We start from the raw sequence: 17,508 nt of genomic DNA on the forward strand, positions 1-17,508 counted from the left end.
GTGGACAGCTACAAAGTGTTTCTTCTCAAATTCGATCGGCAAAAGTTTACATCATGTAATATATCTTGGTATTTTTTGAATTCGCAAAGAAATCGTCATGATCGCATGCGTCCAGCCGTGGATCATTAGAAAATACTAGACGCGGGATCCGCTTGTAAATGTAAAAATGCACGGTAGATGGCGCGCGCGCACTTAGCCATAAATCATGAGATTTCAAGATGTGCAAGTGTACGTGCTGACTCATCCCTTTTGCGGCTTGACGTTATCACTGGTTATCACTGATTATCACGTGTCAAACGCGAAGCGAGCCGCCGCACGAGATCCTTGCTCGCCTTGTCATGACGGATGCGAGCAAGGATGTCTCTATCGAAGAAACACGGGAACAAGGCTAACGTCGACTACAAGGCGCGGCTCGAGTACAAGTTGTACCTGGTGCGTATATGTGTGTGCCTGCTAATTGAGGTTAGGTAAATTGAGGTTAAGGGATTGACCGTACCTTTATCAACTACAATCATTCTGGTACTCGTGAATTAGTTGAAGAAGTTTAACTACGCTACATCAGCCTGTGCTTCAATCGCATCTTCATCGGTAACTTGACAGACACGGTAATGATTAAACCTATCTTTTGACAGGCCAGGGAAAATCCGGAACCAGTGTTCGACGTCTCGGAATGCGCCTTGAAACATGTGCCATCGGGGATCTATTCGCTCTGCAAGGTGTTCAGGAAGAAGGTCCTGGTAATGTACAACAATAAATTGAGCTCGCTCTCAGGCGGAGGTGCCTTAAGTGACTTGTCGCTGCTGACTGTGTTAGACATTCATGGAAACGAGTTCGCTGCTTTACCCTCGGACATAATGTATTTCTCTTCTCTCAAGGTACACTATTTAATAGAGATTGAGAGCAATGATTATCCATTTTATCCCATCTCTTCCTGTATATTCTCCAGGAACTCTACTTGCAAGATAACAATATTCGCAAACTGCCCAACGAGATAGTTCAATTAAGCAAACTAACAATCCTTAATGTATCGAGGAACAATCTGAAACAGCTGCCCGAGGAGATCGGACAGCTGCAGCAGCTCACTGCCTTGGACATTGGTCATAACAAGTCGCTGCAGAAGCTGCCCAAATCCCTTGGCTATGCCCAGCACTTGACAAATTTAAATATTGATGAACTGAACCTGTCATACCCACCATCAGATATCTTAAATGGGGGCACAATTGTGATCATCGCTTTCCTGGCGAATGAAAGCGGTATTGAATACTCGCCAGAGGATTCGGTATCTGAAACTACCGATATCTCCAGAGATATAAGCTCGGAAGATATGCAGGCGGTATACCACAATAAAAGTAACGATGTGCAGGTACTACCTATTACTTAGTACGTTATGTCGCAATTTTCTAAGTGTAATAATAGGGTAATAACAAGTTTCTGTGCGCTAAATTGTCTCTACGGTATGCACAATTGCCGCACAGCGTGCGCTTTCGATGACGTATTCACCGTTTCTCTGTTTGTTTTTCTTTTAGGCAGTGTTACAGAAGCTAGACAAAATCAAGGCATGTTGGATGCTTCTTTGAGTTTCGTACGCTTCTCAATCCTTACATTCCTTTCGTATTTACTTATAATTTGCTCGCCTTTATAATTTATTCCCTTCCTGTGATTATTTTCTTTGCGCGAGCAATAACGAGTGATTAAATGCACGTTTGTGAGTTTAGAAATGTCTTAAGTGTCCTAGTATAGTTTGCTGTAATAGTAAAAATCACTCTCGACAGGAACATCGGCAGAACGCTTTGTTGGAAGTGGAGAAGAACATAAAACAGCAGCAGGAATATGAGATAGAAGTGCAATCCATGCTCAAGGCTCACAGAAAGAAAGTGATTATTATAAAACATCTTTGTGACGACACGCTTTAAAATTTTATACTGAGATCAAGCGGCATATGCTGCTTCTATTTTTATGATTGTCGTCATTACTAACAACTACACTCGATTGCGTCGAACAGATGAGAAACATCTTAAACTAAAAGATATGTGTTTCCAGCTGTTAGAGGATCTGGCACTGCAGCAGATACAATTGGAGCAGGAACTGGAGAAAGTGCAGCAGGAAAGGGACACGAACAGGACGCGTTTACTTTTATACATCTACGACGGTACAGTTATTTCCGATTATTCTCGAGGAATTTTGCAAGGTGGGAGATGCGCAGCTTGTTAAAAACGGAGATGATTGTTGTTTAGCCGAGAAAGAGGCCGATAACGTGATTCAAGAGTTTCTGAGAAACAGCGAGGGGGAGAGACAGAGCCAGGCGGAATTACTGGAGCGAGAGAAGCGAGAGGAGATGCGTCTGTTGAGTTCGTGCCATTCGGAGCAGTTCATGCTACGTACAAAGGATACCCTCTGTGAGCATTGGATAGAAGAACAGACACACATTTTGTGAGGTTATCGGCACATGAATATACATGAACAGATTCTGTTTTGCAGTTGCAATGGAGAAGTTGCTGGAGGAAGAGATGTGTAAAGCGAGGAAGCTGGAGGAATATACGAAATATAGGAACTATACCGCGCAATCGCTGCTCACATTGTTAGTAATAGTTTGAAATTTGTTCAATTCTTTACGTCCGATTACGCTTTTTAAAAGCGGATCAGTGAAGATAAAATGCGAACTGTCTCAGGGAGGTGAGAAACAACGACCATTTGGCACAAATAGTGCATGACCAAGAGAAGAATCGACAGGATCTCATCGACAGGCTGCGGCAGGACGAGGTCCTGCAGAAAGCAGCGGTCGCAACACTCTTGGAACGCAGCGACGCGCGTTCCTGGAGCATCGTTCAGCAAGTGAATCTAGTGCAATCGCAATTGGCGGCGCTCACTACCATTGAACTGGAAAGGAAGAAGCTGGAGATCAATCAGCAGCTCGTGAGTGTACAGCTTCAACAAAAAAAAATTTATTTGATATGAACATCTTTGTGCAGCTCTTATTGGCCTATAATTCTCAGCGATTGAATATTTGAGAGCCTTGATACAAGATACAGAGTTTACTTTGTTTCACAAAATTACTTTGTAAAAGTATCTAGTTACAGTTTTTTTACTAAAAAAATAACTAGTTGCAGTTACAAGTTACTGACCTTCAAAAATAATATATTATAGTTATAGTTATTTAGAAAGTAACGAGTTACTTTTCAGTTACTTTTTTACAATAATAGTGCTATTATTTTAAATTTCGTAATTGTGTAAATTCCTTCAGTTTTATATAAAAGTAGTTTGTTGATTATTATATTCCTCATATTGTATATAATTTTTACAAATTAGATTCATTAATTTAAATAAGCAAGTCATATTTATTCTTTAAGACTATTAATAACAATTATAAGAAAGTGAATGAATTTGATGAGGATAATAAATACTAAAAAAATTAAAAATAATTTTAACATCAAAATTAGATTTTTTCATTAAAAAATATATTGATATTTTGTAAATAAAGACTTGTACTTATATATTTTCTTAAATTTATAGTTGAAGAATAGTTCTACTTGCATGAATAATTTGTTTGCCAGTGTAAATTTTGCAGAAAAATGCCCAGTTGTTCTCGTTTCCAAATTTTTGCTGTAACTCGAATATTTCTGCATATGATGGCCATGGCATTTTACAATCCTTCTCCGTAGATTGAGACGTTTTATCCATTGCTTGAATTTTTTATATAATTGGAACCACGCAGCGCACTTCACGCTGAACGTAGATTATGTTAATAAATTAGGACTGGCGACGCGCGACGGAAATGTCCAATAGGTGTACAATTTTTTGAAAGAAATACAGGTTGCGTTCGGAGAGGAGACTATCAGCGCTCTTGCGTCATTTTATCCTTGTTTTATATCTAATGAACGATAAATGACGCAATTTTGACGAGCGCATTGTCCAAATGCAGTCAGAATAACTGTATGCTTATCAGATATGAAGCATCATACGTTGCGTTATCGTGCTGGTCTGCCAGAAACTTGAGTTTGAAATATATAAAGTAACTATCAAAGTAACTATTAAATTAGTCCTAGTTATCAAGCAAATGTAACTAAGTTAACTTATAGTTATAGATGGAAAAAACGGAACGAAGTTATAGTTACAAAAAAAAAGAGAGAGAAAAAAACTGTAACTATAACTTCGTTACAAGTAATGAGTTATACTTCCCAACCCTGACAAAATATAATGCTTGTTCTGTTATCATTTTTCCTTGTAGAACGAAATCGCCGACAGACGCGTGGCCCTGACGGCTATTCTGGTGGACTTGCTGGAGCAGCAAAAGGCTAGAAGAGATCAGCTGCTGGAGACGATAAATACTATAGAGCAACAACGATGCATCTCTGTAATGATCTCTTTTCCTCTTTTCGAAGCATTTTTGACAAACGGTGGAAGATGATAAATGGCGAAATGTTGACAGAATGCCAGACGCGGCAGTTTGTTCTGGCTAATGCAGTATCAGTCCTTGATGGAAGCGCGACCGCAAGGCCTGCTGGAAATGCTGGAACCCATGCTGGTTCGACACGTCGCGATCGCGGGAGCACTGCACTGTCTTCCGTTCTTGGCTGCATTGCCATCCTTGTTACCGGATATCAGCGACGAGCAACTAAATGATGTATGTTTCCGAAGATCAATGGGATACTAATTAGGGAAATTTTTTAATCACTAATCGATAGTCGTTCCTCGAAACTTGTCTCAAGTGAGACACGTTTGAATGCACAGTTAGATGTGAGTTTTTCAGTTGAATCACGGTGTAATGTTACGTTTATTGTATGATTTGACATAAAAATTCAAAACTAACTCAAAATATAAATCCGAGTATTTCGGTAAATTTCCATCTCAAGTAAAAACTATCAATGCTTTGGAGAAGTCTACGAAGAAAATCTCGTGTACACCATATCTCTTGTATTTGTTTCAATTGTTTCAATCATCTTGTGTTTTACGTTTCTCTCGTTTCGCAGATCGGTATAAGCTGCGAGAAGGACCGCGCCGCCATAATGTTGGCGGTGGAGAATTACCTAGCGGAAGTGAAGCTGAATGAATCTACTCGATCACCGCTAACGCCTTCCGCGCCACCCGAAGAGGCTTCGACTAGTAGTCAGGACTGCAATTTTATTCAAAACATTAACATGACAGAATGTGTAATTTGCCTCGATTCACAGGTGAGTAAAATCTATATTCGCTATAAATAATTTTGATTCTCTCCTCGTGTTCTCAAGATCCATATTTTTCAAAATACATTATATGGTTATCATCATATCGCTTGTCAAACTGGAGCTTTTATCATGGAGTATGTCTTCCTTAATTTAACTCTCGTAGAATTTTAATTTTCAATCTCCTTTAATTTAAAACATAAGAGAATGGTGTGCATTTATAGCCATACACATTCTCTGTATGTGTCTCTTCAATATACATTTTCTACATTACTTCAAATCTGCAGCTGATAATAACTTCAATTGTTTTCTCAATTATCCTCTCTTTTTTTTACAGTGCGAGGTGATTTTTCTACCTTGTGGACATCTGTGCTGTTGTTCCGCGTGTGCAGATAAAATTCTCGCGGAGTGTCCGATGTGCAGAAGCCCCATTGAACGCAAAGTTCGCGTTGTGCAGCCTTGAACTCGCGGAACGTGAATGGTGTTTTGTTTGACTAATTCTGCGAATGATTTCTCTCCAATCTCGCAATCGCATAAAAATGCTTCTTCCTGATCTGTGATTACACACATACATATATACATCCCCGGACCGATTATTTCCATAATAGTGGAAAATATAACGCGCACAACAGTTATATCTACCACTGCATGGTAATGTAACGTTTGTATAAAGTACACCAATGTTATCGTTTTATGCCACAAGAACAAATCTTTTCCTTTGACCAGGTTTGATATATCGATTTTACTTATCTTAGAGATAACACTAACCTAAAAATAGTCGAAATAGCGTTCCACGAATATACTCGAATGTAGTCTTTTTACACATGCACTTTAACTCATTTAAGTGGTATAGACGAAATACTATTCGAAGGTGATCAGATCTGGTGGCACTTTGTGTCTCAACGTAATCTCGACTGACTACAAACGGTACACATAGTTTATATAAGTGGATTGCAAACATATCTTATAGATTACAGAATATAGACATACTTGGAAGAACTCGAACAACAGAAACGATCCTAAGATCTGTTTGTAGTTGAGCGCGATGATGGAAGAAGACCAGCGCTATGCATAAGCTTTTATAAATGATAATTTATACGACGAAATTTTGATAAATAATTACGTGAAAACACCTTCGAATCGAGCCTTATTGGTAATTTAAATTTCACAAGTGAAATTTAAATTCTAGTGTTTTCTTCTTTCTATATATTGGTTATGTCAATTGATTGTGAACAAATTTCTTGTTGAATAATATAGTAAAAATCTCGTTTGCAAGTCACTTATTCGTTCATTCAGTATTTAAACAATTTTAACCTAATGTAGAACAATGTTGCACATAAATAACGAGATATAAAAGAAACATTCTCTTTTTCATATCAATATATGATTTTTATTTTGATTCACACATGATTTTATCTTCTTACTCGACTTGTTTCTTTCTCTTTTAATAATTTAGGTAATAAGATACAACAAGCTCGGCTCAATCATATGCATCAGAAAACTGTAATTTCTTTCCCGGAGATATCTTCTTCCTCCCCTGCATCATCTTCGTCCTTCTTCTGTTGCTTCTTCTTTGATGTAGCATCTTTCTTTTCTTTCTGAGCCTTCTTGAAATTTTCCAATGATTCCTGTAGCGGATCAACGAACTGATCAAACTCAATATCCATCATTGCTTGGATCACATCTTGACCACTGATGGTTTTACGATTTCCTTTCTTGGCTATTATATTGGCAGACGATGTGAGATACAATATAAAAATAGATGCAGCTTTCGCTACTGCCGTCCTAGCGTCTTTCCCGACCGTAACTCCATCAGGCAAGGCTTCTTTTATGATCCTAGTAACCACAGCATTGGGCAAGTTCAGGTCTTCCAATTTCTCGGCCATTTGATATCGTTAGAAAGCGCAGGGCCAAATGAATATGTCGTAATACTTGTAAGCTACTTGTGAGCTACATCGAGAGTAACATTAAATGAAAAATGAAATTATTTTTGTCGCTTGAAAATATAACGCTTAAAATATGCCTCAATCTATCTGTCAATACCTTCAATCTCGGTGGACTAAAATCAGGTTAGATTTTTCCCGCCAACGTGATTCCCAAGACTGTTCACATCACGAAATGTGTGTGAGTGCAACAATGTTAATAGGGGAGATTTAGTTCTTCGAGTCAGACGAAGAGCCGCAGTAAACGCGAATTATAATAACGCGGTTGCTCCTTTATGGCCAATGCAATTACAGGTTAGAAATTTAAACGAATGAAAACAAAGCCCAGGCATAAACTTGGACGGACCTACTGACGCTACTACACACACGAGGGTGACTCCATCGTGCGAGGGATCTAATACGCCGAACGTGGAGTAGATTGCGTAATTGTCGCCGATCATTTTCCTCGTACACTTTGCGATCTCGAGAACGCCGTCTACATGGACGATAAAGATCATAAAGATTTCGGTGTCCGTACTATATGTGACGAAAGTGAGTGGTTTGCCCCGGAATCGACACAATTCCGTCGCAGTTATTAGTTTAGTGAAAACGACGAGGAAAACGAAGACACCATTCGGAGGAAAATGTCAAAGATCGAAGAGGCGACCGAGCACATACGGCAGGCCGAGAAAGCGTAAGCGCATTTACGATTCGTTACTCTCTTTCTCGCGCGAATGTTTTCATCTCGCTTCATGACAGTTCTCGGTTCTCGCGCTGCGATATCTTTCAACTGTCAAACTTTCGACTAAGACCTCACGCGTTTAAGTCGCATAGTGTTCTCTATTGTATGTCAAACGAATATTTCGCAGCTTGAAGACGACTTTACTGAAATGGCGACCTGATTTCGAGGTGGCAGCTGATGAGTATTCAAATGCGGGTGAGTGAAAAATGAGGACAAACGTCAGAAAGTAAAGCATATCGTGATAAGTTCAAAACGAAGAGAGTCAAACCTTTTCGTGTGAAACTTTGCACTGAACTATTTCCTGCAAGCCTGACATTGATTATATCGATGGGTTTTTCTGTGTTAGCTACATGTTTCCGAGTAGCCAAGTCGTATAAAGAGTGCAAAGAGTGTTGGATAAAAGCGGGTGATTGTTACAAACAGACCAGGTCGTATCCTTTAATTCATATAATGTGACAAGTGTTCTAAATTTCAAGTATACAAATCTGAGTTGTGAATGTGATGAATCTGTATTCTATTTTTTAATTTGAATTTCTTAATTTGGAAATGTCATTTCTGTTACATGTATATGTATTTATGTGTAATATTATTTTACTGTAATATTGATATCATTTATATAACCAATATTTATTATATTTTTATTATGTTTTCATAAATTGAGAATTGTATATTTTCAAACAAGTTAATACTTCTATCCATTCTCCTTAAAACAAAACTTACTGCAATAAAGATGGTTCCATGCTGCAAAGTATGTATCGTGTATACTTCAAATTTCATTGTGCAATGCTGTTTGATATTATAAAAGCACAATATTTTTAGGACTATTGAGCAGGCTTTGCTCATTAGCAAGGAAATGGGAGATCTGTCGAGTGTATCTCAGTTGGCCCACAGTGCTTGTAGTCTCTTTCAGCAACATGGTTCTCCTGAATCTGGTGTAACTACTCTCGACAAGGCGGCAAAGATGTTAGAAGCTAGTCAGCCTGAACAAGCCTTGGAGCTGTTCAAACGCGCAGCTGACATAGTAATGGTGAGTGAATATTTTGAATGCGAGTAATTTGTAAAAAACTGTCAAGAACTGTCAGTAATCAGCTAATGACTGTTTCATTCTCTCAAGGGTGAGGACAGCCCACGGCATGCGGCCGAGTACATGAGCAAGGCTGCGAGATTGCTGGTGAAGCTGCAGAGGTACGACGAAGCGGCGGATGCTATACGTCGAGAGATCGGAATGCATCAGCAGATAAAGCACTGGCAGTCCATAGGCCGACTAACCGTGGCGTTAGTGCTGGTGCAGTTGGCGCGGGATGACCAAGTAGCGGCGGAGAAAGCATTTAAGGAATGGGGCAACTACTGCGAATCTCCCGAGGTATACGGAATTTGGAAACATTTAATTTGAGGGATTGCAATATTCAATTACCAACAGAGAATTCTTTCTCCACGAATTTTTTGAGTATCGTAAGCTTCGCCTGTTGAATTTAGGTGCAAACGTTGGAGACGTTGCTTCAAGCGTACGATAACGAGGACGCGGATTCGGCTAGGGCGGCATTAAATAGTCCTTTTATCAAACACATGGATGTGGAATATGCTAAATTGGCACGGGGCTTGTCTCTACCTCAGCAGCAGTATTCTGTCCCACCTGCTGGAGTGAGGGCAAATGCTGCAGAATCTTATGTGTCTCCTAACGCATCAAAAGCTTCGGGTCAATCCACAGTTGAAGCGGAAGTTAATCATGCGGCTAATCAACCGACAGAAAAGAAGGCAGAGCTAGGTGCTTCTGCGCCACCACCAGTGCAAAAAAAGGATGAGGAGGAAGATGAATATGAGGGTGGCCTATGTTGATCATATATATATATATATATATATATATATATATATACCTATATATTATAGTAAAATCCTCTAATTGGCATGCTTGCAAAAAAATGTACCTGTAACATGTGCATGTGTATTGACATTTATGTACATTGTACGTTTTCTGTCGAAAGCACACTGTTGGCTTCGAAAGATAATTCATGTTGTTAACTTCTCAAAACTCTATAACAATTGTTTCTCTAATATTGTATGTGCTTTTGATAATTTGACTGTTCGCAGTTTAATCCACTCATTAGCATAGCCTTTATGACTTTTACTTAATAATTAACTAATGTTTTCCACATGTTTGGACATTTTAAATAATAAGATAAAGATGAAACTAAATATATGATACACTTAGTTTTTCAGCACTGCTCTAGCGATCGTTATACTGAAATCTGTTATGATTGCGAGAGTTTACGAGTTAATAAAAACGTACAATTCTAAATCTCTTCCAAAGTGTTGTGGACTTTCTGATGTATCAATCCTGCACGTCGTTCCTACGGAACGCTTCTCAATAAAGCGAAATTTCCCCAAAAATTGCGAAAGTTTATCTTTGTAAGACATTTTAATAGGTTATGTTCACCGGTTTCACGGGTAGAGAAACGTCTTAGTAAAGCAGGTACTCACTGGAAAACTGGAATTATACGGGAACAATCACGTAGCAGCGGACAATTTTTCTTGATCGCGAATCCACTGGTAGTCGATGAGAAGCGAATTTCCGGCAAATTGGAACTCGCACGACACAACAGTTTACGAATTTAAAATATACGCGGAAAACTATGCGCACCGACGAGATACTGGCCGCATTTCAATATTCACTGCCAGCATTGAAAATCTATAGTATACGTGACATAAACTATGTATTTTCAGTACTGACAGTAGGCCTGTTCGTTTTGTCTGCACTGCTGAACTGGTGCAACAAGTTAGAGTGAGAAAACCTACGTTTGTCTCACTTTAATTTATTGCACCAGTTCAGCAGTGCAGACAAAACGAACAGGCCTAGTGAATATCGGAACGCAGCCATTGGCCGCGTTCAGTAGAACAAAGGCTGCATTCAACAGACTCAACAATTGGACAACATTACTAGATTTTCCACTGAATCTCGCTCCTGATTGGTAAATACTTCAGGGTCTATGAAGAATCTAAAAGAATGCTCCAATCACAGACAATAATCACTAAGCGCTCTCTGATCACTTTGTTCTACTGAACGCGGCCAAAGTGATCAGAGAGCGCTTAGTGATTATTGTTTGTGATTGGAGCATTCTTTTAGATTCTTCATAGACCCAGAAGTATTTACCAATGAGGAGCGAGATTCAGTGGAAAATTTAGTAATGTTGTCCAACTGTTGAGTCTGCTGAATGCAACCATTGGCTACATTCAGTAGACTCAACAATTGAGACATCTGTTTCCGATGGATCGAATTCCGCTATGAATTTTCCACTGAATGATCCGTTTGCGATATCGCTACTTATAAAGATGGCTACTTCCAATGTGTTGAAAAGTGAATAAGGTTAGGATTAACAGTAGAATTGTATATTTACACGTAAATTATAATAATACAGTGAAAAATATGTATAATCTGACAATATATAATCTATGTGCGGATAATGTATAGATAATAAAGTTATTAAAAATTAAAGTTTCAGGTATATACAGTTAAAATGAAATCAATAGCTGTTAAATTAATGTTATTATTTGCGGAAGATGGTGGAATACCCATGCATAATTTAGACAACATTATACAATCATTAATAAGACCTGATATCAATCTTAATTTTAAAAAATGTCGTGCCCGAATAAAACGTCGTAATTTGCATTATTTTGAGGCAACATTCCTAGATTTACACAGGACCAGTTTAAAGAAATGTTTAGAATAAACAGAGCAACTTGCGAAGTAAGCAACTATATACATGAAACAATTATGAAAATTATTTAATCAATTTTGTACAATTTAATACCAAATATGAGTTTACAACTAAACTTAATTTTCTAGAGAATAGCTATATGTATCTAGAGAATAACTATTTGTAGCAGTGATTAATTAATTATATTTTGTACTTTTATTTTTATTTAATGGAATTTGTCAAATGTTATTGGACAACATCTTGCAAGACATGCAAATGAATATGCACCTCTCCAAAAAAAGTATTATTCACAATATGGTTATTAAGCAGACCAGTAACTTTTCTAGCAGCAAGAGATAGATTTAATATACTTACAAATTCAGTACATCATATTTTTAAAGAACTAGAACATTTACAGGCGCGTGCTTCGCGCGCGCCATTTAATATTTTTATATTTATTTAAAATAAATATTACATGATATATAAGAACATGTAATATAGATTGCTATGTGTGAATACTGATCATATATGCAAAAAAAATATGAATTTCAGGCACAAAAATTATCATTAAATTAAATGTGAAACATATTACAATTTTTAGTTATTTATATTTATAATAATATAAAACATTACAGAAGCGCGTACTACGTGCGTACTATTTAACATTTTTTTATATTTAAAATAAATATTACATAATATTCTTTCTTATTCTTCCTTATTCTTTCAAACATATTCTTTTGCATTTTTCATTTTCTTTAATTTTTTCTCAATTTCTCGTATTTTTTTTTTCTCTCATTTTAATAAGTAAAGTTAATACTTATTATAAATGAATAAAAAAATAATAATAAATAATGTCAATTTTGACCATTAAGTATGCATTAAGTATCGTTATGGATGTTTTACGGATAATGAACGTTTTTATGGATAATGTAAACACCCATGGTAGTGTTTCAGCAAGAAAATAACTTAAGATTTTCAATATGTTCCAACATATTTATTGCAAGTTAACAATAGTATTATTCAATATTATTTTTGTAAAATATTATACAATATTAATTAAAAAGTATTTATAAAATAATATCATATATACGTACATATAGGGTGTTACATTTACATACAATTCAATACAACGGGTTATCTGCCCATATCCGCGCGCGTCATAAATTAGGATACTTATCAATAGGCATTAGCATATTTTTCCATTGAAGTTGTCATTTTCTGAATTATTATAAATTCAGTAGGTTTGCATCATGATTTGTTAGGAAGTTGAATAATATTGTATTTATAAAATATATACATATATATATACGAGGGCAGATTGAAAAGTTTTGAACCTAATATAGAAACAAGTATTTTTTCGGTCGAATGTAGTTTTATTTTTCAACATAGTCTCCTTTTAAGTCGATACATTTTTCCCAGCGATGCTCTAACCTTTTTAACCCTTCCAAATAGTAGTTGGCGTCTTGTTCCGCAAAATAGGTGTTTAAGTATGCGATGACCTCTTCGTTCGATGAAACTCGGAAAAAGTCGCTAGGGGCCAGATCTGGTGAATACGGTAGGTCGTTAATCAATTCGAAGTGCAATTTGTGCGCATGCGTATTGCTTTTCAAATGCAAGAATTTACTCACGACACGATATTCAATTTTTTCCATTTTTACAAAAATTGACATCGACTGATGCAAGCGACTGTCTAACTACAACTGAGCGTCCAAAATGGTTGAAATTTTCACAGTCATATTTCAAAGCATATACCATTGTAGTACCAGAATGGTTTTAACGAGTAGAACCATCTTCATGTTGAGGCTCAAAACTATTCAGACTGCCCTCGTATATATATAAGTATACGAAAGCTATGTACTTAAGCAATATAATAATAGCAATAGCAATATAAGTAAAGTTACAAATTACTCATAATTACTTTACCGTTTTTTTAGCATAATTGCCACCTATAATAAACTGATATAAATTGGAGATTTTGAGAAGAATAAAAAGAAAACATTATAAGCCTCATTCAATTTTGCAAAAGTATGAATTAATTTCAAATTCATCATAAGTTAATGATTACAACTCATGTATTCATTCAGAATATATTATAAACATGAGTGGAATATATGCTCATACGGTTACCATGGTAATATTTTCATTCATTTCGAATAAATTTTCTCTCCGTAAAATTTAGAAAATATATTTCGAAAATTTGTTGTATTTAAAATGATCATCGGTTAAGTTGTGATCATTAACTTATGTTATAATTAATCTGTTCATCGAAAATCTATTCATTTTGCATACTTGTTTGAGGCTTATAATATGTTTCCTTTCCTCTTTTTCGAAATCTCCAATTTTTGCCGAAGTTTACAATAACGTTAAAGAACAGTAAAGAAATTATGAGAAATTCGTAATTTTAATTGTATCACTTAAGCCCATGGCTTTCGTGTCTATATTTTTATATATTTTATAAGTACAATATTATTCGACTTTCTAACAGATAATAATGCAAACCCGATAAACTTATGATAATTCAAAAAACAGCAACTTCGATGTAAAAATATGCTAATATCTGTCGATAAATGCTTTGATTGTTTATTTGGACGCACGCGGTTATGGATAGGCAATCTATCGTAGGTATCTATCGTAATACTGTATCGTACGTATGTAAGTGCGATACATTATATATATTATATTATTTGAATATGTTATTATCTAATAACGTAAATCTTTATATATATTAACATATATATATATATAACATATTATATATATAACATATTATATATATAACATATTCTCATTTTTTCCATAATATATATATATATGGTTGCTATAGGGATATATGTCAATAAAACAATAGGTATTTGTACGAATATCAGCAAGATAGAAGCATCGCCGTGACATCTCTCCGATATTATAAGAGTAAAATTAAAATATATATATAAAATATATTAATATATTCCAAACGGCACACCCCAAACAAAATGTCCGAAACTGGGACATAAGACGTCTTTAAGACATCTTCTAAACATTTCTTAAAAACGGCTTATGTCCTGATTTTGGACATTAATGCTGTCTGGGTAGGATAACAGAGAAAGAGAAAGAAAGGGACAGAGAAAGAGAGATGTGAGAGAGAGAATCCGAGAGAGAGACAGAGAGAGAGAGAGAGAGAGAGAGAGAGAGAGAGAGAGAGAGAGAGAGAGAGAGAGGGAGAGAGAGAAAGAAAAAGAGAGAGTGGATGAGAGAAAGAGTGTGAGAGAGGGAGAGAGAGGGGAGGAGAGAGAGAGAGAACACTCCAGGGATTATTTTTGATTTATATTTATTCTAAACTTTAATATAAATAAAATTAAAATAATTATTTGTTATATGCTTCTAATTTTCAAATTGTTATTAAGTTATTAATAAAAAAATTAAATCTATTAATATTATTAATAGATGGATTCTCTTTCTATTAATGAAGAAATAAGTGACTTAAAAGATGTAAATATTAATGAAATATTAAGTTCAAACGAGGTGTTTGATGATATAAAAATATACGACTCAACGGTGTAAGTACTTTTATACTAATTATATATAATATTCATATATTTACATGCTTTTACAAATCATTTATTCAATAGAGAGATTATTGGATATGTAGACGGTATTGAGGCATCTCGTTTCGTTGGAAACAAACAACAATACAAAATATACAAGTTTTTTTTAAACAACGGAACTGGTAAACGAGTCCAAATCATAGCATGGAATGATGAAATAGCACAATTAGACGATAAAATTCTACCGAATTATGTAAGTAGACAATTTTTCTTTCTATTCTGCGTAATGTTTACATACGATTATTATGTTATACAATATTACTGTATTATCTTTAACTTAAACTTTAAATTTATTTTTATAGATTATATACTTAGATGGTGTATAAGCGAGAAGTCCTAGAAATAATCAATTTAATCAAGGAAACGTGCCCTATGAGTTACATTTCAAGTTACATTTCAAGACGAATACTGTGTTAATTTTAGGTAAATATGAGCCGACAAATGAATCGACTCATAGCCCAATGCAAGTTTCGTTAAGTGATGTTTTTGAAACAAGCGGATACATATGTAAGTGATATACACACAAACAAACATATGTACGCATACTTGTTCGCATACATACATATATAACTTTCGGGCATTTACATATCTAAATTTTAGTTAGTTTGTTTTTATCTTGATCAAAATGTCATGATCTTAACGTAGTTTACAGAGCACATTTCTTTGTTTAAACTGTATGCTTCGGAAACTTCTCATTTCTATATCATCCAAATATAAAATCTATAAGAATAAATTTAAATTTAAGTTAAAGATAATATAATAAATAATAATGATGTGTGCACATTACTCTGGATAGAAAGAAAAGAATCGCCTACTTACATATTTTGTATTAGATTTTTGTTGTTTAGTTTTCTATTTCGTCCATGCCACGATTTGTACTTTTTTTCCTATTCCGTTGTTTTTACAAAATTTTGTTGCATTTACACAAATTTCGTTTCTTCTAATTTTGATCAAAGCGAATCAGATTAAAATTTAGGTACATGGAGAAAATTTTGTATTAAATACTTTTGTATTAAATACTATTTTTGTATTACTACTGTATACTACTTTTGTATTAAATACTATGTGTATTGTAATCTTTACTCATCTTTATATAAATATGTTGTATTCCACTTATAATTCAGGAAGGCAGATTGCCTGGTCGACTTATATACATGCACAGTAAATAAATCACGGCATTTATCGACAGGCATTAGCCTTTTTTTCCATCAAAGTTGCCGTTTTCTATAGGTAGATAACACGACGTATTGGATTGTATCTGAGTCAAACATTTTTTAGTGTACCATTATAGTGACATACTTCATTATAGATCAATAAAGATTAAAATACATATAGTAATTTCGTTCAGAATTCCGATATACTATATTTTAACAATTTTATGGTAATATTTACGATAAAATTGTTAAAATATAGTAAAAAATATAATAATAATAATAATAATAATAATAATAATAATAATAACAATAATATCATATATAAATATATGATTTTTTAATTAAGACTCACTAGAAGCTAAAAAATCTGTTACACAACGCTATTAACAAAGTTACACACACACATACATATACTTATTTATTATTTATATTTATGTTTCTTTCTAGGTGTGGAAGCATTTATTAAATCAAATTTTTCTAAAGTACACAGCAATCTCATTAATAAAATTATTGGTTGTGGCTCCATTAGTGATGGGATTTATAAATTAGAAGTATATATTGTAAATTTCAATGATGAAGATTATTCAATTTTAGATATTAATAAGGGAGATAAAGTTCAAATCACAGGTAGCATTAGAGACAAATGTACCTATACTTCTATTACTATATATATCAGGTGTAGTAAAAAGAAATCCATTATTTTTCAAATAGATGGCTTTAGTTATCTGTATCTCGCGTTGTATAAGTCCGATCGCGTTCCACTAGATGGCGTTAGAAAGATGAGATTTCGTACTAAAAAAACTTTTGTGACAGTTTTGTGATTAGTTGACTCAGTTTTGTTTGAGCGCGCGTCAAAGATGGACACTAGCAAAGAGAAAATACGCTATATTTTACAGTTTTTCTTCGATAAAGGCGAAAACGCAAGCCAGGCGGCTGAAAATGTGAATAGTGTTTATGGTCCTGATACTGTAACAGCCAATCACGCACAATTTTGGTTTCGTCGATTCCGTTCCGGTAATTTCGATGTCAAAGATGCACCATGCACTGGAAGGCCAATTGTCGAAAATATCGATAAAATCATGGACATTGTCGAGTCCGACCGTCATGTAAGCACTGTTTCGATTGCCCAAGAGCTAAAGATTGCACAAAAAACCGTTTGGAACCATTTGAATAAGGCTGGATACAAAAAGAAGCTCGATGTATGGGTGCCACACGAGTTAACGAAAAAAAACCTCATGGACCGAATCTCCAT

At 35.1% G+C, this 17,508-nt stretch overlaps 4 protein-coding genes across 5 annotated transcripts in view; 2 read left to right on the forward strand and 2 right to left on the reverse strand.

The window, feature by feature from the left end:
- The window catches only part of LOC105186180 (uncharacterized protein C1orf112), a 40,107-nt gene extending 29,645 nt beyond the window's left edge, over window positions 1-10,462 (reverse strand). Inside the window, exon 1 of the mRNA XM_011146224.3 lies at window positions 10,302-10,462. The gene's annotated coding sequence lies outside the window, so the exon portion shown is untranslated. The remainder of the gene's footprint in view (window positions 1-10,301) is intronic.
- On the forward strand, window positions 242-6,434 carry LOC105186178 (E3 ubiquitin-protein ligase LRSAM1). 2 transcript variants are annotated; one of them, XM_011146222.3, is made up of 13 exons: window positions 242-432; window positions 633-875; window positions 947-1,363; window positions 1,527-1,556; window positions 1,773-1,874; window positions 2,041-2,149; window positions 2,235-2,396; window positions 2,479-2,578; window positions 2,670-2,913; window positions 4,226-4,351; window positions 4,427-4,621; window positions 4,968-5,168; window positions 5,497-6,434. In XM_011146222.3, the coding sequence occupies exons 1-13, from the start codon at window positions 346-348 to the stop codon at window positions 5,620-5,622; spliced, it is 2,142 nt and encodes a 713-aa protein (XP_011144524.1). In that variant the 5' UTR covers window positions 242-345; the 3' UTR covers window positions 5,623-6,434. The 2 variants fall into 2 exon arrangements, with proteins under 2 accessions (XP_011144524.1, XP_011144525.1); XM_011146223.3 differs by lacking the exon at window positions 1,527-1,556.
- On the reverse strand, window positions 6,550-7,451 carry Chrac-14 (DNA polymerase epsilon subunit 3 Chrac-14). The gene is made up of 2 exons (XM_011146221.3): window positions 7,203-7,451; window positions 6,550-7,109 (listed from the first exon to the last, which is right to left on the reverse strand). The coding sequence occupies exon 2, from the start codon at window positions 7,043-7,045 to the stop codon at window positions 6,653-6,655; it is 393 nt and encodes a 130-aa protein (XP_011144523.1). The 5' UTR covers window positions 7,046-7,109; window positions 7,203-7,451; the 3' UTR covers window positions 6,550-6,652.
- Window positions 7,537-10,130, forward strand: LOC105186176 (gamma-soluble NSF attachment protein). The gene is made up of 7 exons (XM_025301635.1): window positions 7,537-7,775; window positions 7,951-8,018; window positions 8,170-8,254; window positions 8,554-8,571; window positions 8,643-8,850; window positions 8,938-9,186; window positions 9,300-10,130. Exons 1-7 carry the CDS (start codon window positions 7,726-7,728, stop codon window positions 9,657-9,659), a joined length of 1,038 nt encoding a protein of 345 aa, XP_025157420.1. The 5' UTR covers window positions 7,537-7,725; the 3' UTR covers window positions 9,660-10,130.
- Window positions 10,463-17,508: the final 7,046 nt, after the last annotated feature.

Source organism: Harpegnathos saltator, unplaced genomic scaffold, assembly GCF_003227715.2.
Source record: "Harpegnathos saltator strain DR-91 unplaced genomic scaffold, Hsal_v8.6 scaffold436, whole genome shotgun sequence".
Lineage (NCBI taxonomy): Eukaryota > Metazoa > Arthropoda > Insecta > Hymenoptera > Formicidae > Harpegnathos > Harpegnathos saltator.

Coding starts and splice junctions, on each gene's coding strand:
- LOC105186178 (XM_011146222.3), top strand. CDS start 346: ATGCGAGCAAGGATGTCTCTATCGAAGAAACACGGGAACAAGGCTAAC. Junction 433..632: donor TCGAGTACAAGTTGTACCTG/GTGCGTATATGT, acceptor ATCTTTTGACAG/GCCAGGGAAAATCCGGAACC. Junction 876..946: donor TGTATTTCTCTTCTCTCAAG/GTACACTATTTA, acceptor TATATTCTCCAG/GAACTCTACTTGCAAGATAA.
- LOC105186176 (XM_025301635.1), top strand. CDS start 7,726: ATGTCAAAGATCGAAGAGGCGACCGAGCACATACGGCAGGCCGAGAAA. Junction 7,776..7,950: donor ATACGGCAGGCCGAGAAAGC/GTAAGCGCATTT, acceptor AATATTTCGCAG/CTTGAAGACGACTTTACTGA. Junction 8,019..8,169: donor TGATGAGTATTCAAATGCGG/GTGAGTGAAAAA, acceptor TTTCTGTGTTAG/CTACATGTTTCCGAGTAGCC.
- Chrac-14 (XM_011146221.3), bottom strand. CDS start 7,045: ATGGCCGAGAAATTGGAAGACCTGAACTTGCCCAATGCTGTGGTTACT.